The sequence below is a fragment of the Macaca nemestrina genome, chromosome 8, assembly GCF_043159975.1.
Source record: "Macaca nemestrina isolate mMacNem1 chromosome 8, mMacNem.hap1, whole genome shotgun sequence".
In the NCBI taxonomy this organism is placed as follows: domain Eukaryota; kingdom Metazoa; phylum Chordata; class Mammalia; order Primates; family Cercopithecidae; genus Macaca; species Macaca nemestrina.
In genome coordinates, this window is record NC_092132.1 from 141,131,276 (window position 1) to 141,158,968 (window position 27,693).

At 38.5% G+C, this 27,693-nt stretch overlaps 2 protein-coding genes across 6 annotated transcripts in view; one reads left to right on the forward strand and one right to left on the reverse strand.

Annotated features, from left to right (window-relative positions):
- The window catches only part of LOC105491127 (DLC1 Rho GTPase activating protein), a 520,902-nt gene that overhangs the window by 20,129 nt on the left and 473,080 nt on the right, over window positions 1-27,693 (forward strand). The window contains exons 1-6 of one of the 5 annotated variants that reach the window (XM_071068614.1): window positions 6,151-6,359; window positions 9,829-9,947; window positions 11,247-11,367; window positions 20,593-20,700; window positions 21,589-21,691; window positions 22,641-22,831. The exons of 1 other annotated variant lie outside the window; for it this stretch is intronic. The gene's annotated coding sequence lies outside the window, so the exon portion shown is untranslated. Of the gene's footprint in view, window positions 1-6,150; window positions 6,494-9,828; window positions 9,948-11,246; window positions 11,368-20,592; window positions 20,701-21,588; window positions 21,692-22,640; window positions 22,832-27,693 lie in introns of those variants that run through there. 3 more of the 5 variants (XM_071068615.1, XM_071068617.1, XM_071068618.1) reach the window with 3 other exon arrangements.
- Window positions 13,764-15,191, reverse strand: C8H8orf48 (chromosome 8 C8orf48 homolog). The gene has a single exon (XM_011757280.3). It carries the CDS (start codon window positions 15,052-15,054, stop codon window positions 14,113-14,115), a length of 942 nt encoding a protein of 313 aa, XP_011755582.2. The 5' UTR covers window positions 15,055-15,191; the 3' UTR covers window positions 13,764-14,112.

Consider the following 27,693-nt stretch of genomic DNA (forward strand, 5'->3'; position numbering starts at 1 on the left):
AAGATGCTAAGTTCATTGAAGGCAGTGCCATGTCTTAGTACTTAAATTCCTAGTATTTAGAGTTCCAGGAATTCCTCAAGAATATCTTTACTGAGTGAATAAATGAATTATTTTATACAGTGTACTGCATAGTTTGGGTACACCAAAGTGCAGAAGCTAAAATGAGATTGGAGGTGCAAGAGATTTATTAAGAGGGGAGAAAATAACAGGTGATGGGAAAAGGCTTCAGATTACAATGTGGTTTTGAGGCCTATTGCAGAAGAAAGAAAAGGGAGGGTTGGGTAGGAAGAGCCTTGGTGTGTGCACAGTTCCAAGAAAGTTTCTGTTGAACCAACGAAAAGTTTTTGAGCCAAAGTTGCCCTTTGGAATATTCCTACATCACATCCGAATGTGCCTACCTCTGCACTCCAGCTAAGCTATGGTATACACACCTGCAATAATTGCAGTTCTCGCATCAGGAATCTTGCACCCATAAAGCATGACTTCTACCAGCTTGAAGGGTAAATCTTTGTTCCATGCTGTTTTTCAATGTGTTTTTATTGTGCCCGGCATATATCCCAGAATTTCTCAGAGGAAAACAAGTGCCAAATTCTACAGTTGAATGATACCATCATGACAATTACAAAATGTGGTCAGTATAACTTTTTCATTGATACTTTCCAAGAAATGATCAAGACTGCCATAGATGAGGAGCAGCTGCACCAATCTGGGCCTCCTGCATAGTCCATCCAGTACTATTTCATCCTGGTTCAGTAGCCCACGCCTGTCCAGGCCCACAGGCAGCAGCAAGACGAGCAAGGCTACCATCTCCATGACCACCATCTGGCTCAGGCAGATCTTCACAGTGCAGCCTCTGGAGGGCCAGACAACACACTTGGGAAGCTGCAGGTTGGATAAGTTCAGCAGTTCACACTGTCTAGATCCAGCCACAGGAGTGAACCCAGCAGACCCAGAGTGACCCTGGACAGAACATACAGCTGATGCAGTAGAACAGAACCAACACAGCAAAGAACCTACTGAGGCAAGACACCTGCTTGTCCCTGCTGGTATCAGGCACTCAGATGCTTTCTACCAATGCTTACTAGAACATGCAGACAGAAATCCAACCAGAACAGCAGTCATTCAGCCAGCTCCTAGATGAAAGGCAGCTCTCCTGGACCCTGTGAGTGACCATGATAGCTGACCAGGATGTCATCCAGTGCGTGTTTATCCAATAAGCCAACCAATTTTGCCAGGGTAAGCTCCTCAAGGTGAGTGGTTACTGAGGGCCTGTGCTAAAAAAGCCAAAGACACTCAAGGCAATTTTTACCATGCAGCCTCACTGAGCACAGTCTCCATCTCCAAAGGCCTTGAACTCAGAGCCACTGACTCTCTAACAGAAAGATGCAACAGTTTTTGTTTCTTTTTTAATCAATATTTTGCTAAAGAATTAACAGGTTTGTCTTTGTCATCAATCCTCTGATATGAAAATATTTAATAAAAGCATACCTTGTTTTATAGTGCTTCACTTTATTGAACCTCACAGATATTGCATTTCTTTACATATTGGAAGAAGTTGATTGCAATTAAAAGTGGAACTTGTAATTCCACTTTTAAGAGGGAACTCCCCTCTTAGTAAATCTCTTGTACCTCCAATCTCATTTTAGCTTCTGCATTTTGGTATACCCAAACTATGTAGTACACTGTATAAAATAATTCATTTATTCACTCAGTAAAGATATTCTTGAGGAATTCCTGGAACTCTAAATACTAGGAATTTAAGTACTAATTCATGGCATTGCCTTCAATGAACTTAGCATCTTCTTAGATCACAAAAATATTTAACAAATATGTGTAATACAATGTGGAGAGTATAGTAACAAAAATATTCAGCATATAATCAGAGATCTTGGCAGGTAGAGGAGAATTTATTCAAGACAAGATGACCTCTGAGCATTATCTTGAGATGAAATCTACACCTGATGAAGATGCTGTGAAAATTGTTGTGATGACACCAATGGATTTGGAACATTCCATAAACTTAGTTGATAAACAGCTGCACAGTTTGAGAGAACTGACTCCAATTATGAAAGAAGTTCCCCTTTGGGTAAAAATGCTATCAAACAGCATCACATGCTACAGGGAAATCTTCCACAAAAGGAAGTTTCAATTATTGATGCAGCAAATTTCACTATTGTCTTATTTTAAGACATTGTCACAGCCACCTCAACTTTCAGCCACCACCACCCTGATCAGTCAGCAGCCATCAGCATCAAGGCAGGACCCTCCACAGGCAAAAAGATTACAGCTCACTAAAGATGTAGATGATCCTTCGCATTTTTCAGCAATAAAGTATTTTTAATTAAGGTATGTACATTTTTAGACATAATGCTTTACACCACGTCTATAGACCACAGTATAATGTAAACATAACTCTTATATACACTGGGAAACAAAAAAAAATTGTATGACTTACTTTATTGAGATGTTAGCATGACTGAAGTATTATAGAACCAAATCCACATAATCTGTGAGTTCCTGTACTGTATTAGTTAGGGTTCTCTAGAGGGACAGAATTAATGGAAAAAAACATATGTATATGTATATATATTTATATAGATATAAAGGGAAGTTTATTAAGTATTAACTCACACAATCACAAGATCCCACAATAGGCCATCTGTAGGCTAAAGAGCAAGGAGAGCCAGTTCAAGTTCTAAAACTGATGAACTTGGAGCCTGATGGTCAAGGGTAGGAAGCATCCAGCTTGGGAGAAATATGTAGGCTGGGAGGCTAGGCCAGTCTAACCTTTTCATGTTTTTCTGCCTGCTCTATATTCACTGGCAGCTGATTAAATAGTGCCCATCCAGATTATGGTTGGGTCTGCCTTCCCAGCCCACTGACTCAAAAGTTCATCTCCTTTGGCCACACCCTCACAGACACACCCAGGATTAATACTTTGCATCCTTCAATCCAATCAAGTTGACACTCAGTATTAACCATCACAGGTACCTATACCATATTAGTGGTGTTTTCTTGAAGACAGTTTTTGCAAAATGTTTCATTTTGTTTTGTTTTTTCTCACTGCCACTTGCTTAAAAGAGAAAATCTCTGCAGGGGTGTACATTACCATATCCTGACCCTTGGAAAAAGAGCTTAGAAGCTCTTTTTGATGACCTCCAGAGGCTATAGAAAAAAAATGCATTTAAGAGATGAATTTATTATTCTCTAGGGAAAGTAGACTTTGTTTTTTCTCCAATCCCTTCTCCTTCAGAGATCCCATGAGAGTAGAACTTTGTGTATCCATCCTACCCCCTTCACACACCCACACACACACTCACACACACAGTTTTTCTAAAATTTTTTAAGTACATTAAATTTTTTCTAGCTCCCTTTGATGTGTGGACTTCAGATTCCATGAACTACAATAAGTCTTTTTTTAGATAGGAAAACAAAACTGAAAACATGAGAGTGAGGATGAAGTGAGGGAGAGAGAAGAAGGCAGAGGACAAATCACAGAGGACCTTGCAAGGCCTGATAAAGAGTTTGGATGTTATTCTATGGGAAGCGATAGAATAGATTTTGCCCAATAATCTGATTCATATCTTTGAAAGATTACCCTACCTTCATTATGTAGACTGGATTGCAGGGTGATGAACAGAAGCGGGAAAACCAGTTAGACACGTAACGCAATAGTTTAAGCCTGAACTAAGGTGGGTGACAGTGGATATAAAGACCCTTAAATGGATTGGATTAGATAAATCTTGGACGAAGAAAATATAGGGTTAGCTGTTGGATTGGACATGGTACATCAGAGAAAGGAAAGCAGTGAAATTTAGTACCAAGATTGTTGCCTTGACTAAATGAATGGATACATATTAGTTCTATTTACTGAAATGGGGAAGGCTGGAACAGAGAGGGGATTGGGGAAACAGCAAGAGTTTTGTTTGGGACAGACTAACTTTAAGGTGCCTATTTAGAAGCAAATGATTCAGTTTTTTTCCTCTGAATGATGTCATTTATATACGTATGTTTATTCTAAGTGCACTGATATTGAACAAATGGAAATTTAAGGAGAAAATGTGTAGTTAGCTGAGAGCAATTATGAGCTAGAACTGAAAGTGAAGGATAAAATTGGACCCTGACTGAATGAGATCTCCCAGGCATGCAGATGTCTTAATTCATTGCAAAGAGTTGAGAGATTAGTAAATACTTTGTAACAGAGTCAGACTCCATTTTTGATGTTTGACTACTGACAGCTTTAAAGTTCCACCACTTTCTCTTGTCCTGCCCTACATGGGGGAAAACTGATAAGAATGCTGGGGTGCCCCTTGTTTCAGCACTGGTGGGAAGCTCAAATCATGCAAAACTCAGAGCATGCTGGAGAGCCCTCACCCATCCTCACCCCCCATCACAATAGAAAACAATGAATTATCTTGCTATTTTTAGAGCCTGTCCTGCTTTTTCTCAGAAAGCCTGATTGTGTGCGTAGTAAACCTTTTCATACTGGTGTGTGGGGGCTTCGGTCTCTACTCTCTAGTTAAAATAGTTAATACTGCCTAATGTAAATTAAAACAGGGTCTTAAAAGTTGGAAACCCATTATGCAAGATCTAGTTAGAGAAGAGACATTTATCCTTTCTGCTCTTCCTTGAGCATGAATCATCAGTTTTGTCATCTCAACTATATTTTGCATGAGAGTCCATCTCACCTCTGCAAGATGACGTCAGGGATGGGCACAGTGAGCAGAAGTCCAGGCAATGACCACCATGACTGAGGGCTCTTGCTCTGCCTGTGCCCCCTTCTGGCAAGCTTGTGCTTTCAACTGTGCTGCTTTGTGTAAGCTTCAGTTAAAAATGTAACCAACCTGCCGGGCGCGGGCGCAGTGGCTGCCTGTAATCCCAGCACTTTGGGAGCCTGAGGTGGGCGGATTATGAGGTCAGGAGTTCGAGACCATCCTGGCTAACACGGTGAAACCCCATCTCTACTAAAAATACAAAAACTAGCCGGGTGTGGTGGCGGGCACCTGTAGTCCCAGCTACTCGGGAGGCTGAGGCAGGAGAGTGGCGTGAACCTGGGAGGCGGAGCTTGCTGTGAGCCGAGATTGTGCCACTGTACTCCAGCCTGGGCCACAGAGCAAGACTCCATCTCAAAAAAAAAAAAAAAAAAAAAAAGTAACCAACCTAAATTAGAAGCTGATGATTGGCATATGGGAATATGGGATTGGGGCGCTCCTCAAAGGATCCTGGGTCATGTGTCTTAACCTAGACCATGTGTCTGAGATTAACTCATGTGTCTGGAGCCCAGCATTTTCCATGGCTGATACTAGGCTCAGAGGAATAACTCCTGCCCTGCCACCATTGTTGTTTGTCTCAACCTGGCACTGGCCACCGTTCTAGGGAGTGCTTAGGGAATCACTGATACAACATGTAATATATGGGCATACCTGGAGCACTCACAATGAGCTATGCAGAGTGCCACAATTCTAAAAGCAGTGGGCTCGCTAGGACACTACAAAATGTTTTTGCTGCTGCTGCTACCTATGCCACTACTGCCCCAAAATAATCTCTAATATTGTGATATAATAAGATACATAAATATACATACATACATATGTATATGTGTATATATTTTATATAATATATTAAATATATTATAAATATATATAAAAATATTATAATACATTAAATACACAAAATATATAGATATATATTATATTAAAAAATATATATATATAAAGTCAGACCTGTTGGATCTGACTTTAAGTCCAGGTATGTGTGTGTGTGTGTGTGTGTGTGTGTGTATATATATATATATATATATATATATATATATATATATATGCTCCCAGTTCCTCAAATAGAGCTCTTTACACCTTTTATGTGGTGGTGCTAGGAGACTCTTTTGTTCTAATATTTGTTCTTTGACCCCTGGTTTCTGGCACAAAGCTCCTAAGACCGTTGTAATTTAATGAGTGATAGGAGAGTCTGGCACAGGGCTCCTAAATCCCTTAACATTTCCTAGGTGACAGGAGTCTCTTTTGTTCTAGTGAGGTGACTCCTGGTGGGCTTCTGGATAGCCTCTGAATGGGAGCTGGTTGCCAGAGGAACCAACCTGTAATAAAAGGTTGGAACTTTCAGCTCCACCGCCTCAACCTCTAGGGAGGGGAGTAGGGCCGAAGGTTGAGTCAGTCACCAATGGCCAGTGATTTACTTCATCATGCCTACGTGATGCAGTCTGCACAGAAAACTTAAAGGACAGGGGTTCGGGGGGCTTCTGGGTTGTTGAATACATTGGGGTGCCTGGAGCGTGGTGCACCTGGAGAGGACATGGAAGCTGCACACTTCTTCCCCCACACCTTGCCCTATGCATCTCTTCATCTGTATCCTTTGTAATATCCTTTATAATAAGCCAGGAAATGTGTTTCCCTAAGCTCTGTGAACTGCTCTACCAAATTAATTGAACCTGAGGAGAGGGTCCTGAAAACCCTGGATTTATAGCAGGTCAATCAGAAATGTAGGTGACAACCTATTAATATTACCTGCTATGGGCATCTGCAGTCAGGGGGCAGCCTTGTAGGACTGAGCTCTTAACCTGTGGGATCTGACCTTAACCCCAGATAGATATGTCAGAATTGAATGAATTCTAGGACACCCAGTTTGTATCCACTGCAGAATTGCTTGGTGTAGCAGGGAAAACCCCACACATATGGTGTCATAAGTGTTGAGTGACTGGGTAAGAGAGTAGGAAAACGCAGTTTGTTTTTTCCTTCAGAATTGGTGTCAGTGAAGTGAGATTTGCTGGAATGGCTCTGACTCACTGAAACATGTGGCTTGGGATGAGAAAGGATAGCTTTTGATTAGAGAAAGGAGAAGCCATTGATTCCTGGGTGGCCACGTGGTCATCCTCGGTACAGAGCAGCAGCTGTGCTGAGTTACTGAAGGTCAAAGTTACCAGTGAATTTGAGAGACAGAGCCAGCTCCCAGGGAGTTGGTTCACTGGACGCACAAAGAAATGCAAACTAATTTTTAAAACATAAAATGTTGAGTGTGTGAGAGTAGGAATTACACTTTTTTTTTTCCTGTTTCTATAGAACCTGATCCTCAGTGTTATAGGAATAAACATTCATACTTCCATCCCTATGTCCCCACCTTCTGTGGCACATCCAAGGAATTAATTTCAATCAATTGGCATCCTTGAATCCAATAAAGCAACAATTTTCATGGGTGAAGCCCTAACCTTAAAAATAATAATTTGAGACTCTCTACAGGAAGAAACTTAAAAATATGAGCAGGGTAAATATAACTCTCTCCCAACAAATTATATCCTATAACCACATACACACATATATTAATCCTAGATACAAAGGAGGAAACAAAAGCCCAAAACAGTGGTCATAATTTGACTCAATCAGAAATGAAAAATTTATTCAAATAATTTATATAACAAAAACATAAAATATTTGTTTTTCCCCTATACAGTGTAGGTTCTAAATTAAATTAGCATCTACTGAGATGGAACAATTGGCAAAATTTTATGACACAAATTAATGCTGAATTCAGGTTACGGTTATAGTCAAGGATCCCATTAAATTTAACTAAGATATACCTAAAATCTGAAGAGAATTATTGAACATGAAAGAGAAATGCCTCACCTTAACCACTGCAAAAAATACATTGCCTAAATTCTTCATAATCATAGAACCCATTACTCTAAAACATGCTCTGTGGACATGGACACTGACCCCATGCATAATAAGTTATAATTAGATGCGATCCTTGTCATGTATATTAGGCTTGGTAAGTTGGGGCTCTACAGACCTCCCTCCCTACTGTCCAGCGAAAATAGTTAATGCAAACTGATATAAATTAAAGCACAGTCTTCAAGGAGTGAAACCTATTATAAAGTCCAATGTTGGGAGGTGTTTATCCCCACTCTTTCTCCAGTAACAGCCCAGTTTGGACTGTTCTTAAACCTAGAAAGAATTAATGGTGCTTTATGGTGGATTACCACAACCTTAATGCCATGGTTCCACCCGTGAAGGCCCCTAAGCCCAATATAGAGTCAGTAGATTCCATCCAATCAGCAAGTGGTAAGCACTTTGCAGTCAGAGATATCACTAATGTGTTCCTCTGTTCAGTGCCTTTTTCAACAGCCACACGTGGCCCTCACCTTCAAAAGGACACAATATATCTTTTCCAAGCTACTCAGAGGGCACTTGCTCAGCTCTATCGTCGCACACAGTCTTTGCAGCCTAGGCTTTAGCCACATCCAACTTTCTCCAGCAACACAGACACAGCACTGTACTGATCATACCCTCCTCTGGGGAGATTCATTTGACACACTCACTGAAGACATGCGAATGCTCCCGAAAAGAAGAGAGGCATTTCTCTGCACATAGCACAAGGCCCTGCACACCAGTTAAATTCATGAAAATTATTGGGTAAGCTGAGGACTTCTGTATCTGTAAGAAATAGCAATCGACTCTCTCAGAACCCACAATGTTAAAAAAAGTTCAACTTTTAGAACTTTTCAGGATCTGGAGGCAACATATTTCTATGTTTACATTTTTCATATATTTCAATGTTTACATTCTCATTATAAATTTTACTGATGCCTATTTATGCTGTTGCAAATTGTTCCCTCTGGAATTGTGTCCTCTAAAACAAAGAACTCTAGAATCTGGTCAAATTGCAATACAATTGGCACTCCCATTGATGATCCCTCTCCCCTCCCCAGAAAATTCCTTCACCATAGAGGCTTTAGCAACCTCTTCTCAAACCTTCAAATCCCTTAACTACCTGGGAATCCCTTGGGATTTAATGAATGAACAGCAATGGGGGTTTCTACACTTTACGTAGAGTATGAAAACTATACATGATGTGTCTTACTGAGGAGCTGCTGCTTTTCATCCCTTAATCCAGCCATCCTTGATAAAGAGTGGGATCCAAGGGCCAGTATATTTAGCTGAACTTCAGGCAGTCAATTTGGGCTACAATTGGCTCCATCTATGCACTTTTACAGGCTATTGCCAATGGTCCAGCCCTCTGGTTCTGCCAACGGTAGCAACAACAACTAGTTATCCAAGATTTGCTCCTTTGAGGGAAATAACTATGGGAATCTCTTGCCACATAGATACTCAAAATACGTTAAAGTTACACATGTCTTAGTGCATACTAAAACCACAATACAAAGTCTTCCTTTATACCCTTCAGAACTCCAGATATTGTTCATAATGACCAAGGCACTCATTTTACTTCTCAAAATACACAATGCTGGGCTCTCAAACAAGGTGTTCAGTGAACTTTCGCTGCCCTTACCAGTTTCAGGTGACAGGCCTGAGAGAGCACTGTTATAGTACACTGAAGCTAAAATTTAATTAAATGAAACATGATGTATTTCAGCCATCAGTCAAGCATCAGGGATAAAGTGTAATAAAAACTAGGACTCCATCGTTTTCATGTTTAACAGCTGAAAGCTTTCAAGCCCCACTCTTCTGCCCCATATCTGCGCTAGCTGATAAAAAAGCCCTTATGCTCCCTTATTTGGTGTGGCAGGACATTCAAAATACCCAAGCCCCAGTCCAGACGTGAGAATCCTCCCCTAAGCCCCACACCCTAATTATAATGAAAGTCATGCTAGTCTCTTTCCTCACTTTCAAGCCATTTTCAGATCTGCTTGAGAGCTTGCGCCTCCTACCTCCCTCCTAACCCTCATTACATGAGTAAATAAACCTTCATACTCTCTCGGTGCATATGTGGCACCATTAGTCCTGACATCCAGTACAAATTTTGAGTGGGAGGACTACAATAAATTTTGTCCTAAACATCAATTAATACCTCAACACACAGTGTGCTCATCAAAATTAGGCCTTATGATTGTATTAGACACTTTGATGGAAGTTTGCAATTTTCACTGTAATTTGAGTTGACTGCAAGTTGGAAAATTTCCGAATTCTCCATTCCAAAGGGTAATTATCAACTGATAATAGAAGTTCAACTATGTTTTCGTTTTGTGTTTCTCAAATTAACTATTTGTGTATTTATTTTTTTATCTGTCACTTTCAGGCAAAGTTGAGGGAGAGCTCACACTCAGTCACAATCCCTACTTCTTTTCAACCTGTTTACTATGTTGCTGCAGAATGAGCTAAATTACTGTACTAGGTTTCATCATGAAACAAACTAACACGCTTAAAATTGGAGGTATTCTAAGCTGGGTGTCCCAAACATGCCTAAACAGTTCTGAGACTGGAATTTGAAGGACTCAGATGTTCAGGATTGAGCTTACTTTTCTCTCAGTCTGGCATCATCACTTACTTCTGTTTCAAGAGTTCCGTTACTATAATGCTGTTTAATAAACAGATTTGTTTCTAGGCACAGAATTTTAGTCTATTTGGTAATAAATCTAGATGACAAAATATTAAATAAATATTTGTATGATTTGTATATTATAATCATATAAATTACACATTTGTATAATTATGAACTAAGTGGCTAGACACATTTTTAGTGTTGTGGAAACAATTATGAAAATACATGGTTTCTTAGCACCTCATCTGATGAACTTTCCATTTCACCTGTATTAGAATCTCTTGGGTGCAGCTTTAAAGTATTTGGAGAAAAGATATCCAACCCCTTTGAATATATTCAGGGGCAAAATATATATGTTAGGTTTGAGCATTAAGAATTTTTATCCTATTTCAAAATTTTAGAAAGTCATCAAATATGTCTAAAATTAATGATAACTTTCTACTTGAAACTGTGTATTGCCCAGAAATATCTTTTTATATTAATTGTTTAAAATGAAAAATGCATTAATTAGCTGCACAATAGCCAAAAAGTGGAAGCAATGCAAGTGTCCCTCAGCAGATGAATGAATACACATACATGTTACACATACACATTACATATACATACAATGGAATATCACTCAGCTATAAAAATGAGGTTCTGATACATGCTACAACTTGGATGAACCTTGACACCAAGCCAGACACGAAATGACAAGGACTGCATGATTTCACTGATATGAAGTATCTCAAATAAGCAAATTTATAGCAATAGAAAGTGCATTTGAGGTGACCACGTACCGGAGGGAGGGGAAAATGGGGAGTTATTGCTGAACGGGTCCAGAGTTTCTGTTTGAGGTGATAAATATTCTGAAAGCAGTGGTGATGGTTGCACAGCATTATGTATGTCATGCTACTGAATGGTACTATTAATAATGGTTCTATTAATAATAGTTCAAGCGGCAAATTTCTGTTATGCAGATTTTACCCCAAGAAAAACAAAAGGAAAGAAAAGCAAGGTACTGAAGAGAACACATAATAAACAATCTTTGGTGTTTGTATTTACATAAAACAGCACTGGAAGAATACAGAAGAAATTAGAGTAAGTCGTTATTTATAGGTATATCAATATTCAGCCCCTATCCAATAATAAAGTTGTATTGGTTAAAGTACAGAAATACTTCTGGTGGGTAAATGTCCACTCCCTGATACCGTGAATTCTCTCCTCCTGTGCTCTCATCCCAAGATACCTGTCTGCACGATGGTCCAGCAAGTACAGAGTTAACCCCGGCAGGACAGGAGTCTAGAATGAGGTTAGTCTAGATTAGTCTAGAATGAGGTTGGATAGTTACAGGGTAGAGGGGAGACTCTGCAAACTAACCTTTCTAATATTCTTTCAACTCTTGATCATAAAAACAGGACAATAGAATTTGAGAGCTGAAGGAAGATGACAAAGAAGAGGGAGAGTATGCCAGGAGAAAAGGGAAGTTAAGAGAATTTAGGTGAAACGAATGAGCACATAGAAATCATAGTGACACAAAACAACTCAGGGAAGTACTGTAGAGACGATTGAATATACGAGGGAGGGATTATATGAGAATAGAAAGGTAAAGTTGGGCCAGATGTTAAAGAACCACTATGTAACCTTAATTCCTTTGAAATATTTCCATAGCAGAGATAAACGACTTAGAGTTTTGTTTTGTTTTAAATCAAGAGAATTACTTGAACAGATTTGTGTGTCAGAAAAATAATTCTGGGCTGCTGGGCACGGTGGCTCACACCTGCAATCCCAGCACTTGGGAAGGCTGAGGCAGGTGGACTACTTGAGCTCAGGAGTTCCAGATCAGTCTGGGCAACATAGCGAAGCTTCTCTACTGAAAATACAAATTAAAAAAATGTAGCCAGGGGTAGTGGCATGCACCTGTAGTCAGTCCCAGCTGCCGGGGAGACTGAGGTGAGAGGATCACCTGAATCCTAGAGAGCGAGGCTGCAGTGAGTGGGCAATTTCACCACTGCATTGCAGCCTGGGTGATAGAGCCAGACCCTGTCTCAATCATAAATACATAACAAATTTAAAAAATAATAACTCTGAGAACTGTATGCTGACATTTAGGAACTGTATGCTGAAAGTCTTGCTGAAAAATAGTTAGCTTGGGGTTGAGTTGAAAAAAAAGGAAGAACAAAAGATGACTCAGATTTCTAGCTTTGTTGACTAAAAGGGTGGAGCATGACCTTTAATGGGGGAATTCTAAAGGGAAAATTATTCAGAATTTTGATTCTGTAAAACATGAATATACTGAGATGTCAAAGACAAAGCATGACATAATATGGATTTCAAATAAAAGGTTATTATGAAAATGGTAATGGTTATTTTCCATTTAGAATGACTAAGAGGAAATATGTTAAATTTTATGGGAAAAAATAGTATCTTTATACATAAATGAAGGTCTTCAAGAGTAATACTGAGGTACAATACAAAAACTCTTCTATGCTGATTTTTGCAAAAACAATTTGGTTTTTCACCGAGATAATTCAGGTGTTAGATATGTAGAGAAGCGACCTCCAGGTAATGCCACTAATTCTATGGTTTTATATTTTGATAGAGGAAATAGATAATAAATGACTTCTCAGAATGCCATCTAACATTTTTCCCCATAAATGGGTTTTCAAAATGCCATGGTATTCCTTGGGAAATAATACTGTTTCCTTTACTGTTTCCTATTTGGATGAACAACAGAAGTTTCATAAAATCTTCATGACCAAAATGGCTGTCTAGATAATTTGTTCAAGCATTCTTCCCTCAAAACTCAACACCTGTCCCCAGCTTTATTTCGTTTTCCCCCTACAGCTAAATTTTGCAAGGGGTACTCTATATCCATTCATTATTTACTTACATTTTTCCTCAATCTACTTTGTCTATCCCATTTCTATAAGTGAAATGGCTTTTGCTAAGGTCAACAGTGCCCAATACATGACTAAATCATCTTTACATGGCCTCTCTGTTGATTGATATGGTTAGATAATTATCCTTCTTTAAATATTCATTCCTTAGCATCTATGACACTATACATTCCTGATTTCTTTGATCCCCTTGACAATTTTTTCACAACCTTAACTGCAGGTTGATTTTCCTCTACTTGGCCACTAATTGACATTTCTCAAGAGCTGGTATCAACCCTGCTTCTCTTCTTACGCTAGTCACTTCCAAAAGAGTTTGAGAATCCGTTGCTTCAATTTCCAGCTATGTTCCATTGATCCCCACCCTTCCCCCAGCCCTTGCCAATTTATTTTGCACCTCTAGGCTATACCTTTCCTCTGAAGTGCAAAAATAAATAATCAAATGTTTCCTCAAACTGTCAATGTGCACATCCCCACTGCACCTTATATGTCCAAATAATCATACTCTTCATCACTCCCATCAAACACAATCCTCTTCTGGTGTTCCTATCTTAATGAAATTAATGATCATTCATCCGGGCGCACAAGTCAGACACTTAATAACATTTCAAATATCTATTTATTAATTCCCCATAGCCATTTGATCGCCAAAGACAGTTATTACTTCTTAAGTTTCTCTTACATCCCCATACTACTTTGCTTCTGTACCATCAACACCCTAGCCCAAACTACCAACATAGCTCTCTTGGATTTTTGTAAAAGTTTTTGTAACTATGCCAACCACAACAGTGCCTTCTATAATCAGAAAAAAAAAAAGTGAAAGTTCTTAATCCTCAAATCTGTGAAGGAAGCATAGTAAAGTCTTAAGTTAGTTTCCCAAGTGCCTGTAGAAATTATGGTAATTACTCAAATACACAACAAAGACATCTATCCACATTACACATTATCATTAACAATCACCAGCTCTGGTTTGGTTAGAGTAAGTGGCTTGAGAAGTGGCAAAGGGTAAATGACAAGCACTATTTCCATCTCGCTGCATCTTCTGCTCTGTATCTGATCTTTTAAAACCAGAGTATCTGTTATGACTTTTCCCAGTCAGTCTTTTCCAGATTATTCTGGGGTCATCTGAAAGCCTGGGGAAGTCTTGATGTGCTTCTCCAATACGGGTAAGAAAGTCTTTGGTATGAAGATGTTCATCTATTTTCTCTTGAAGTAGAAATGACTCCAGTAAAGTCTTCTTTTGTTTCAGAAAGGCAGACAGGGCCAGCTGTGCTCTTTTCCTGTTACAATCGGGACACTGAGAAGATATGTGTTGCTTAGCTGCTGCCTCCTGTTTTGGCGTTGTCCTCATGTTTTTAAAGTAGATTCTGTTCAAAAGTTCATCAGGTACAGTACCACTTAAGGCATCTCTCTCTGCAGCCTCTGCATCCAATCCAACATACAGCTTTTTATGTCTGCCACTCGTCTTCTTCTTAGAATCCCCTCTATGATGAATCAAATTTATCTTCATGGTGCAATAAGACTGCAGGGCATTCAATTCTTCATCGGATACCTGAGTGATTTCTGTTTGAAGTTTGGTGTCTGGTTGGTGCCGTTCAAAGTCAGAGTCTTTGCGCTTGAGGTAGTTGATCCATTTTTTACTCAACTTCTTTTCATAATTTTTGAAGTCCAAAAGCTCAGATTGTTTGTCTTCTTGTTCCAAGCTTGGAGTCTGCTTTTCCCTCTCCAGTTTGCTCCCAGAGGTCAGGGGCGATGACTGCCGTCCTCCAGAGGAGCTGAATGAACTGGAAGTCTGTACCTCATCAGTAAAGCTCTTCAAAGTCTCAGTCTCATCAGAAAGGTTTGCCAGAGCACTTTCGTCCGTTTGGGCCAATTCTGGGCAGATGGCCATCACAATGCATCAGGCTCAGCTCCTCATTTCCTTTGCCCAGGTTAAGACTGGCTCAGGAACCCGTCAGGAGCGGGCCCCTCCAGAAATGGCTCTCGGTGCCGTCAGCTCTGCGTAGCTTGTCTTCCGGGAGACGCCGCCTTCCCAGCTGCCATGGCAACGCGGGCCGCTCATGCGCAGTGACTGGCCACCCTGCGGGGTCCCGCCTTTTCCTCCGCGCCCCGCAGCGCCCACTTCGCCTGCGCTGCTTACACTGGGTTGGCGATTTCGCCCTTTCTTCTGCACTCCCGCTTCTCTTTGGTGCTAAAGTCGAGTAGTCAAGGGGAAAAGCTTGCAAACTCTGTTTCCCAGGGGTCAGACAGGTGGCACACGTGTGTGAGACTAATAGAGTTAGGTGGCCTGTGACAAATCCGAACGTGTACGCCCCCCTAAATGCATCTAGATTTAAAAATCAAGCAAAACGCGCTGGACAACATGCACAAGCAAAAACTTGTCTGCAGGGTTTATAGCCAAGAGACCTCCTTGTAGACCATGTCTTTGGAGAAAAGTCAAAATACACCATTCTGTAAGAAGTAGTGTTCTGTGCTCCGGCATTCTGACGACCTTGAAGTTTGGGGGGCGGGGGGCAGGGGGAGCACCTGAATTTTCCAAATCAGTTTATCTGGCCTTTTGTCCATGCAGGTGCCCCCTGGCTGGCATATCCACGCCAGTCCTCACTCTTAATATGGTTAATTTATCCTTCTCCTCGGAGTCTTATCTCCTCAGGAAGGGCTTAATACCCTCCCCTGTCCTAAACTCTTTCCAGACTTTTTTTTTTTTTTTAAATAGTGTCCAACTATGTGATTGTATGAGTATTTGATTATGAAGGCTGAAGGCAGAAATCATCTCGGTGTTGCCGACTAGTATGTGTTCAGCAATCAGCAGACACGTAGCAGGTGTTCAAGAAATCTCTGTTGAGTGAATGGCTATGGAACAAATAAATCTTACCTTACACAGGTCCAGAGGATTTGGGGAAATAAGTACTGTCAGCTCAGGGAAATCTAACCTTTTTTCTAACTGAATTCCCAAACTTGGGCTATTCTTCAGGATATATTTTTTATTAATGGGTTTATTTAAAAAACACAGTAGAGTTTTATTAATTATCATGAGAAATTATAAAATGTTAACTCTACAGATGGACTTTTCCTAGGCCATAATAGTTCTTGAGTCTAGGTCTTAGTCAATGTCTAGGATAATTTTAAGAGCCTAGACACCCTTCTTTCTCAGTTTTGTCTCTCTGTCTTTCTTCCTGTGTTTGCTGGGGATTGGGGGGGTATTATTCAGGTCTAGCCAGATATATTCCCCAAATGTTCATTTTGGCAAAGAGTTAAAGTCAAATATTCAAAAAGCATATCTCAAGTATATGAGCCAACTTCCTATTGAAGATAAGGAGACTCCAACTTCATTTATTCAACCCAAATTGTATTTTATCATATAATGGTAGTCTTTACAAAAGAGGTACCGTGTAATTTGTGAATAATTCCAAGTAATTTCCAGTAGGGCTCAATATTTTCATTATTTATTTTTATTTCAAACCTCTGCCTCATTCTCTGAATATTTACATTCATATTTACACACTATTCACGTTTTATCTATATCTTATCCATAACATTGAACAAGGAGGCTATACTTTAAATAAAATCTATCTGTGTCTTCTAACATGCCAAATGTCTGGGGTAATCTGTCTTTTTTATAAAAGTGTCTTAAATTTCTCTTGATTTTTAAAAATAACTTTATCCTACAAGGAGATAAAGGTGGGTGGGAAGTTGTATAATTAATTTCTTTGTAATATTCAGCGTGACCCAGTGGACAGTTTTACATTCTAGTAAGTGTGTTATCCAAGGAATAAAATATCTCAACAGTACTATATTCGTCAAATAAGATTCATGAAAACACAGGTCAAAGTTTGATTTTAAACAAATATGAAGAGTAATAGTTTTCCTTTGGAAATCCCAAGCTTCTCGCCATCTCTCAGGGGCTGCTGGGAATGTCAGAATCCTTCATGCACCAAGCTGTGGCTGCTTATGGTGGGGATTGAGAGATAGGAAGAATAGAAGAGAAAGAGTCCAATCAGGCTCTCTTGGCCTAACCTTGCTATGCCGGTCCTATTACTGTTCTGCAGCTACTTTCTCTTCTTCGTAGTTCCTATCAGAGAGCAGGGCCAAGGCTTTTCTTCTAGCTTTTTCCTTAATGATCAAGAATCATTTGCAGCTATAAGGCCAACCCCAGAAAGAAGAAGTCAAAACAAATTCGTGATTCCCCTTCTCTCTTGCTTTCCTTTCCTATGGAGGGAGAAAAGCAAGCTTTCAGCATCTGTCACTCTGGCAAGCAATTCTCCTCCCAGATATCATAACCGTTTCCTTGATGAGTTGGCATTTGGCAGGGACCTCTTCCGAGTGGTGTGCAGGGTACAAAGTGGGAATCTAGTTTAAGTATAAGAGAGACCACGTTGACAGAGCCTTCAAAAACATTCTACCCTTTACATGAACTTTTCAGGTAACGCTGTGCTTGGTTCCGTGGATCCAGCAAGATGAAATGTTTAGCTGTTCTCCTAGGGGTTAAGTTGAATGTGACAAGAATCTCACTGTAAGGGCCATTTTTGTGAAGAAAAGAATCTTATATCACTCATGATGAAAAATAATTTTATTTATAGTTGTTCAATATGTTTTTTGTGGTTCACCGGTTGTTCTTTATCTTCATTTAAAAAGTTTTTACCTCACGAATATCTCTATCTTTGTATTCTGTTTTCTGCATCTTTGTTTTTAGTATTTTTTTCTGAAATTGGTCAATTGCCTTGTGACTAGCTGTCTTCTACTTTAATAGCTATTTTTTTGCAAAAGTAATAATATAGGTTTACTGCAGATTTTTTTAAAAAAGAAAATGATAAACCACAAATACTGATTTTAAGCAGAAGCTGCCTATATTCTGGCTTCCCAAAGAGAATTACTATAAACATTGATAAGTATTGTGATGTTCTTTCTTGAATTTCCTAATTAAAACCTAGATTATATTGAATTTTGGTTTTATGAACAGTTTTTTCCAGTTATTAATAAAATGAAACTTTGCATTCATTGTAAAAATTATTTTCAACATAATTTTAAAGGTGGTTTTGCATTATTTGATTCATTTAACAACTACTTTCAGATACAAGGTATTTCTAGTTTTTTTGCTATGAAAAATTATTCCTTTAGCTAAATCTTTATATATATTTGTAGCTATATGTTTGGGATAAATTTCAGAAATCATAATTCATGGGTCAAAATTTATGCCCATTTTAATGCTTTTGAGATCTGTTTCTCCTATATAGATTAAATTGACAGATCCTTCAAAAATATTCTACCCTTTACACCAATTTTTGCAAGTGCCACTGTGCAAGGTTCTGTGAATCAAGCAAGATGAAATGTTTAGCTCTTCTCCTAAGAGACTAAGTTAAAGATGCCAGGAATCTCGCTGTGAGGAGCTGTTTCTGTGAAGAAAAGGATCTTACATCACTCATGATTTTTTAAAAATTAATTTAGAGTTTCGTACATCATTTTTTCTAGGATATAATATTATTTTGTCCATAAATACTTCATTTTGTATCTCTTACAAGTTAGGCCTTTTTAAAAACAGCCACATTATGACCACATCTAGCACATAATGATAAATCTTTAATATCATCTCATAATTATTTTGTGCTCAAATTTATCTGACTGCCTCAAAAATGGCTTTTTGCAAGGTGAAGTGTCAGAATCAGGATCCAAACAAGGTCCACCAACTGCATTTGGCTAATGTAGTCCTCAAGGGTTTTACTTCCTAACAGTTCCAAAGTACAAATACTTTTTATAAATGAAAAAGTGAAAAGGAACAGGAAGAGAAGTATAGTTTTATTCTCTGTTCTTGCTATTATGTTCCCTATAGATAATCATAATTTTAGAGTTTTTGATTTTTCTTTCAAAATAATTTTTTGAAAATATAAATAACGTCTCTCATACATATGTGGTCCCCTCTTCTTAAAAAAACAAATTGACATACTCTACACATTGCCTCATAGCTATTTTTCTGGTTTTTTTTCCTAAAAATATATTCTAGATACCACTTTACAACAGCATATAAACATCATTCTAATTTATTTCTATGATTGCATAGTATTTCATTGTAGGAATGTAGTGTAGTTTATCCACACATTTTGATGGGTATTTTGCTATTATAAGAAATCAAAATTTGCTTTGTATCTGTGGAGGTATATTATCAAGATGAATTTTAGGAGTGAGATTACTATATCAAAAGATGAAAACATATGTAGTTTTCTGCTTAATTCCAAATCCCCTTCCATAGGCGGTACACATATTACATTTCTGCCAGCAATGTATGGAAGCATCTGTTCCCAAAAGCCTGGCCAGCAGGGTATGTTCTCAAATGTATGGATTCTTGCCAGTCTAAAGGATAAGAAATGATATCTCAGCGTAATTTTAAATTGAATTTCTCTCATTAGCAGTAAGAATGAACACCATTTAAGCATGTGTAAAGGCTATTTACATTTCTTTTTATGTGTACCATATATTCTTTTACCTATTTTTATAGATATTTTGTTTTTTCTTTTCAATTCTCAAGAATGATTTCATATTTTGGAAATACTATTCATTTGTCTGTGACTTGGTTCCAAATGGCTCTTCTCAGTTTGTCTATTTGTCTATGCTGTGTTTTGCCATGTAAAATTTTGATTTTTCTCTCATATATCAAATGTATCAATCTTTTTCCTACTTGTCCTTGGATTGTTTACACTAGCTTTTATTTTGTTAAAGTTTTTATTTAAATTGACCCAATTCTTTCTTTTAGTGTACCACTCTGTGAATTTTAACACATATATAGGTTCTGTAACCACCACCAAAATCAAGGTGCAGAATCCCCTATTCTATCTCCTTTGTTGGCACACCCTCAACCTACCTGTAACTCCTGTCTCTGGTAGTTTTTCCACTGATTTTTTTCTTGTGGTTTTCCAAATATATAATCATCTTATCTATAAGTTAAGATAGCCTCTTCCTTTTTAATTTTTATGTCTGTAATGGCTTTGTCTTCAACATCTAATTTCTTTGACTAATACCTCCAACACATTTTGGACTAGAAGTACAGTTAATAACCTTACCCATTTTTAAAATTGGATATTTATATTTGTCTTGGATTTATGAAACATATATAAAATTTATCATAGTTCTGAAATGTAGTGAACTTAAAAATTCAAGCAGTCAGTATTACCTGCATGATATATAGTTGTCCTGTAAAATGCTATTATTGCAAAGCTCTGGTAGATAGGTAAGTAGGTAGATGAATAGACAGATGAAGAAATAACTACTGAAGAATGAGCTCTCCAGTTAAAGATTTTAAATAAATTTGCCATCTATTTTCCTTCAATATTGCCAGAATATTATTCACTTTACCCCAGTTTTGCATTTTAAAAAATTAAAGTAAAATTAAATCTTTCACATGTAGTGACTTTTCATTTTTAAATAATTTCTACTTTAGGAGGATGAAGCAGGAAGATCCTTTAAGAACAGGAGTTCAAGACCAGCCTGGGCAACACAGCGAGACCTCTCCCCAACCTTGTTTCCACAAAATGAAAAACTTAGCCAGGTGTGACTGTAGTTGCTTAGCCAGGTGTGCACCTCTAGTCCTAGCTACTGAGGAAGCTGAGGCAGGAAGATTGCTGGAGCTCAGAAGTACAAGGCTGCAGTGAGCTATGATTGCACCAGTGTACTCTAGCCTGGGTGACAGAACAATATTCTGTCTAAAAAAAAAAAAAAAAAAAAAAAAAAAAAGGGGAGAACACTTTAAATATACAATATTTATCTGAATTTTTTCTAAATAATTGTAGACAAATTGATTTTGTCAATTTGTAAAATGAACTGTCGTAATATGAACTAGCACAAAAAGTTTGATTCTAGACATTGCAAACGTCCCTGTTTTAACCAACAATTTTTTTGAATTAAAAAAAAAAACATAATCTCACTGAGATTTTTTTTGTAAAGAATATTATCACTGAAATCAAGGCATCAGGCATCAGTAGGGTTTGTTCCTTCGGAAGATTGTGAGGGGAGGATCTGTTCCAGGCCTCTCTCCTTGACTGGTAGATGGCTGTCTTCATGTTCTCATGATGTTCTCCCTCCATGCCTCTCTCTGTGCCCATTTTTTTTTTTTTCATGAGGACACTAGCCACGTTAGATTAATGCCCATTCAAATGGCCTCATTTCAACCTGATTTTCTCTTTAAAGACTCTATCTCTAAATAAGGTTACATTCTCTGATACTGGAGGTTAGGACTTCAACCTGAGAATGGTGGGGGAGGAGGAGTACAATTTAACCTATGATGTGTAGTTTATACGAAAACCAGATTAAAGGCTAATTACACAATCTGCTTTTGGGGTCAACTTTTCGTATGAAAACTTGGTGATTTTCTAACTGAGAAAAACAAATTGTTAAATATAGGAACCTATCTGTTCATTAAGAAGTATCTTTATTTTAGGTGCATGTCTGTGGGGGCCTTGTGAGGACAAGCTATATTCTCTGACCCCATCATAAACTTGTCTGGCCAGCCTACAGAGTGATTGCTCACATCTCATGTTTAAGTAAGAAATTATCTTAAGAAAGTATTATTTTTATTTGAAAATAAGTGAAAGTTACTTTTTCAGTTCTTTTCAGATTGGTATATTTCAGGATTTTTAATGTTTTTAGGCATTAGGCAATGATTTCCTACTATTCCATCTGAGTATCCAGTAAAATTCAAAACAAATGCAAGTCCTACATGACTCAGCTATATTAGAAATAAATATGGCTGATATATTTAAGGACAGCAATGCAACTTAACAAATAATGTTAAATAAGAATTTGCATTGTATGATCTCTTTTGCTACTTTGTCTTGGAAATTCTATGATAACAACATAATGTCTAGGTTTTCTGACACTAGCCCAATAGATAGCTGCCTTGTTTACATTCTCTTTATTGTAGTTCAATTTCAGAAGGTTCTGGGCATCTTTATGCAATTTTATAAAGTTAAGTCCCTCAGCCTTTGGGCAATACTATTGAACACTGACCTTGGAATCTAGGAAATGAATATAAATGAGATTCTAAATAGAATGTGTTTCCTTTCATAGCACAGATGATGTATAAAATGAGCACAGAAATGTGCCATCTATTTGAATTTGAGTTACATACTTTTGTGTTTTCCTTGGGTAGAAGGGTCTGTGATTACAGATGACAGAATTGGAATTCACAATGATTTTCCTGAAAACTACTACATAGAATTATTTTTCCATTACTCAGTATCTTTGCAAAGCATTTTACTGTAATTTTTCTACTTAGAATGTAAGCTTTTACTGTAAAATGAATATTAACATAATTACATAGTGTTGAATGACATAGGAATTGCAAATTATTTTATTTGAGATGAATCTTTCAGTAAAACTGTTTTATTAAAGCGTTCAAAGTAAGCATAAAAATATCACCCCGCCCTGGTAAGACAGCTAATGTAATAAATGGAGCTCACAGGCTAAACTCATTTTATCTCCTTATTTTAGATAGGCATTTTCCAAAAACAAACCATATCACTGAAGAATGCAAGACTGTTTCTTTAGAACCTTCCACGCTTAACTTGAAAGCTGTCAACCCAGGAGGCTGAAACAGAGCAAGATTATGAATCCTGAGTGAATGGCTCATTCTTTGCGCCCATGCTTTTGCTGCATGCTGCCATGTGGTACAAGGCTGAGAGGTATGCACTATGATAGCTAATGAAGCACTTCCTTTATGTCACACTGACCAGAACTCTTATTTGAAGCCCATATATTATGCCACTGAAATCTCACAATGTTAGCTTTTGTTCTGGCTAGCAGAGGCAGTTGCTTGTCCTTTCTGTAGCTAAATTTCATGCACCAAAGTTGTTAGACCCTTTACTAATATGTGTAGCTCTAAGTCATAAAACCAGCTTCTGCTATGTTTGCAAGAATGTTTTGTTTTGTCTGCCTTTTTAATGACAGCATCCCCTAAAGCCAATCATTTGTGACTTTCAGGCCATTGAGAGATAAAAGGCTTGAAGTAAAAGTCATTGGCCCTCCTGAAGTCACTCATCTATGTCAAATATAGTGATTCAATTAACATTTTAAGAACAGAGATTGAGAAGAAACTTAATTTAGGATGAAAAGAATGGCATCAGATGGACCAAAATTAATTACACTGTGTAATACTCAATGTACTGAGAAATATTCAGTGTGACTCATTTGTTATATTTAAACATATTATTCTCATAAGGTATTATGTGATTAGGGCCTCCTTTTCTGGACTATAGTTAGATTTTGTGTCTCAATGCATGCTTTAAGAAAGTGACCTAAAGAACAATACATACTGATTGTCATAACAATCTATGAAATATAGGCTTCAATTAACCTAAATGCAAATAAGAAATATTTAAGAGTTCCTCAAAGCTTATAAATTTTTAAATGAAGAAATTATGAACCACCTTCTCAAACCTGAGGTGTATCAAGTCCTTCAGGGAATCCTCCATGGTTCCTTCCTCTCCGTCATTGACCACATCCCATCAGTCACAAAACACCATAACTACACGTCCCCAAACTAGCGGCTTCTCTTCAATCCCTTCTCCAAGCCCTTTGTATAAGTAGCCACCATTTTTCATTGTGTGAAAGTTGATTGTATAAATTGGATCATTCTTGTAATATTCAGCTAAATCAGAATAGAAGAACCAGGGACAAAGCACTCGGGACATATAGCACCTGCTCCAAGAATTAAATGTTCCACAAGCCCAGCTGCTGAAACTCCCTACTGGAACCTGAAACAAGTTTTTCTCTCATAGCTACTCAAACAACCTGCTGTGAGTCTAAGGCCAGTTTTACCCACTACTGTCAATCATCAATCAGAGCTTGCCAGCTCCCCAGAATTTTACTAGTGCCAATGAACTTTCTGAGAAAACAATATGTAACATTTTTCCTTTTTAGAAAACCTCCAACCTTCTCCTTGTTTTTTGGACACTAGTTTGTGTGTATGCCCTGAGTTGCAATTCTTGCTTCCCTAATAAAATTTAGAGATTCGTCTCTTAAATTGCATTTGACTTAGACACCTGGATCTAACACACCTGTTATTTTATCCTGTTTTCACACTGCTATAAAGAAATACCCAAGGCTGGGTAATTTTAAAGAAAAGAGACTTAATTGACTCACAGTTCCACCTGGCTGGGGAGACCTCAGGAAACTTTCCATCATGGCGGAAGGTGAAGGGGAAGCCGGCACCTTCTTCACAAGGTGACAGGAGGGAGTGAGTGCAAGAACGAGGAAGTGACACACTTTAAAACCATCAGCTCTCCTGAGAACTCACTCACTATCATAAGCAAAGCAAGGAAAACCACCCCATGTCTACTTAGAACCTCCCTTGACACACAGGGATTACAATTCAAGATGAGATTTGGGTGGGAACAAAGAGCCAGACCATATCACCTGCCTTTGGGCTGGCCTCACAACCTCCAGACTCTTCTCACATTCTTTACTTCCTTTCTTCCACTCAAACTGTTTTCCAAATAATCACCCAGACTGCACCACAGTGAAGCACAGCTGAGACAGTGGCCCTCACCTGTTCTGTGTGTGTTGCTGCATCTCACCATTTGGTCTTGTTAGAAACAATTAACTAGTGCGGGTTGGCTTTCTCAGTCTAAAAATAATTTTTAAAAACAGTGAAATATTCAGGATAACACAGTTACTAAAAGTTTTATGTAAAAGTGCTTGAAGAAGAAGCAGAGAGGAAATCGTTTAAGTCACTGAAACTCCCTAAAAATAGAATAACATTCAGAGTTCCCCAGCAGCTTTCCCCTGTCTCATACTCAGTTATCCTCACTGACTTCTCACCCTTCTGGTCTAAGCTTATCTGTTGTTTCTTCAGAAAGTACTTTCTCTCAGACTCCTGAATACACATACGACAATTGCTACATTATAAATAAATTCACAATTGTATAATAAATTGCTTACTGTCTGTCATAACTGATAGACTTTCAGCCCCACCAGGGCCGGAAAAAGTCTGTCTTCTCCACTAAGCTATGTGTCTTGCACGTATCAGACTGTCAGTAAATTGTGAAAATAACAAATGAATTAAATAATGGATTTCATAGTCTAGCAACAGATCTGGCCACTTAGCAGCATCCCTGAGAGCATCCACTTTAGAAATAGGCATAATTCCCACTTTCACATTGTGTATCACTGTGATGCAGGTCCTTAAAGCAATTGACCAGCTAGGTCTCATTCAGAAAAGAGCAGTCCTGTCAGGCGCCCAGCCTACGTCTGTATTAGCTCTCACTACCTGGTACATAGTCTGTCCTGAGAAGCAGCATCACTTGGTCCATTCTTGTGACCTCTGCCCAAAGTCTCTTCAAAAGGAGTCTGCAGGAAGCAGGCATCATGAAGGAGTCCTCAGAAGAGGCAGTGTACCAGGAAGGTACCTGGCCTGGACTCCCTGCAGGGGTATTCAAATTTTGCTACACATTAGAATCACTTTTCAAAACCCCGGTGGCCAGATGAATCCCAATATGTATTAAATCAGAATTTTTGGAAGTCAGACGTAGACATCAATATTTTCTAGGATTTCCAGGTGATTCCAACATGTAGCCAAGTTACAGATGCCACACTCTAGGGTTTTGTGACCCGTGCTTCAGGACCAGGGACATTGGCATCTCCCCGAAGTGTTTTAGGAGGGTAAAGTCATAGCTCTGTCCCAGATCTATGAAATCAGAATTTGCATTTTAAAGCAAATCCCTTGTGTAGAGTTGTTCGAGCTCTTTATCCATTCTGGTAATCCATCCTCCTTGGCTGCTATGAATGTTGAGGTGTGAGAAGCACTGCTCTAGCACACTTGACAGCAGTATCACACTGATAACTTACTCCTGGCCATTTTCTTTCTCTTCTGTCCTTCTTTTCTCTTCCATCTGTCTCTTCAATCTACATACCAGCCATCTAGAACTCCAATTACCTGGAATGCCATCTCTTTCTTTCTTAGTAAACTATTTTTAATATTATAAAACCTTTAAACATGTAGAAAGTCCAGGGGAAAATATGATGAAAACCTATGTATGCACCATTAATATGTAACAGAAATAAACTTACTATCATTGAGTCCTTCCTTATTTAAAGAAAAATGCTACAAGGCCAGGCCCGGTGGCTCATGCCTGTAATCCTAGCACTTTGGGAGGCCAAGGCGAGAGGATCACTTGAGACCAGGAGTTTGAGACTAGCCTGGCCAACATGGTGAAACCTTGTCTCTACTGAAAATACAGGAAAAAAAAAAAAAGCTTGGCATGGTAGCAGGCACCTGTAGTCCCAGCTACTTGGGAGGCAGAGGCAGGAGAATCGCTTGAACCCAGGAAGAGGAGGTTGTAGTGAGCCGAGATCATGTCACTGCATTCCAGCCTGGGCAACAGAGTGAGACTCTGTCTCAAAAAAAAAAAAATTAAAAAATTAAAAAGCCACAAACATAAAACGAAAGCCACCTATTCATTTCTATCTAATTTTAGTCTGTTGCTCCATAAATGTGTCCGTTATCCTGAAGTTGCTATGGCTATATTGTCTTTTCCACCATTTTTGTTTTGCGTTAGAAATACCTTATAAAAAATATAAAAAAACCTGTCCTCATCGAGCTTATATTCTGCTGTGTGGGCAGATAACAAGCACAATTAGTAAGTAATTTACACTAGAAGATGGTATGTGATATGTAGAAAAATAAGCAACAGAGAGTTCAATGGAGTTCTGAGGAGCGTTGTCATTTTAAATTCAGTGGTCAAGGAAGGCGTGTCTGAAGAGTTTATATTTAAACAAAGGAGTGAAGGAAGTAAGGGAATGAATCGAAAGGTTATTGAGCAGAAGTGTTACAGACTGAGAGAAGAGCCAATGAGAAGAGTAAGTGTTACAAGACTGAGAGAACAGAAAGAGACGTGCTTGACATGTTCAAAGAAAAGCAAAGATGCTTTGTGGGTGGGAGCAGATTAATGGAACTGGAGGTTAATAGCAGAGAATGAGTGAAAACCCAATCACGTAGGGCCTTGCAGGCAGTTGTAAGATCTTTGGAGTTTTCTTTGAATAAAATCAATAACTATTAGAATATTTGAGCAGACATCTTAACAGATATCTCTGGCTGCTGTGATAGACCTCAGATTGTGAGTGGGGAGATGGAATGAGAAACAGAGCATAAAGGTAGAAGCAAAAGTCCAAGCAAGAGATCAGGTTCTTGAACCAGACTGATAGCAGTAGAGGTGGTAAGAAAGGACCATAATTCAAAGACATTTTGAAGTTTGAGGTTGAAAGATTTCTTAGAGGGATTGGGAATAAGGTGTGAGAAAGAGAAAAGTCAAGTATGAGAAACTGAAAGGATTGAGTCACCATTAATGGAAATAGAAAAGAATTCGAGAAAAACAGTTGGAGGGAAAACCTGGAAGTGTAGCTTTTGGAAATTTTACCTCTGAGATGGCTTTGGAACACCAAAGTGGAGATGTAAAACAGGTATTTCAGTATGCAAGTCTGGAGACCAAGGGGAAGAACCTGGATGGCACTATAGGAGTTTGAAAGTGATGAGCATATAGCCGGGTGC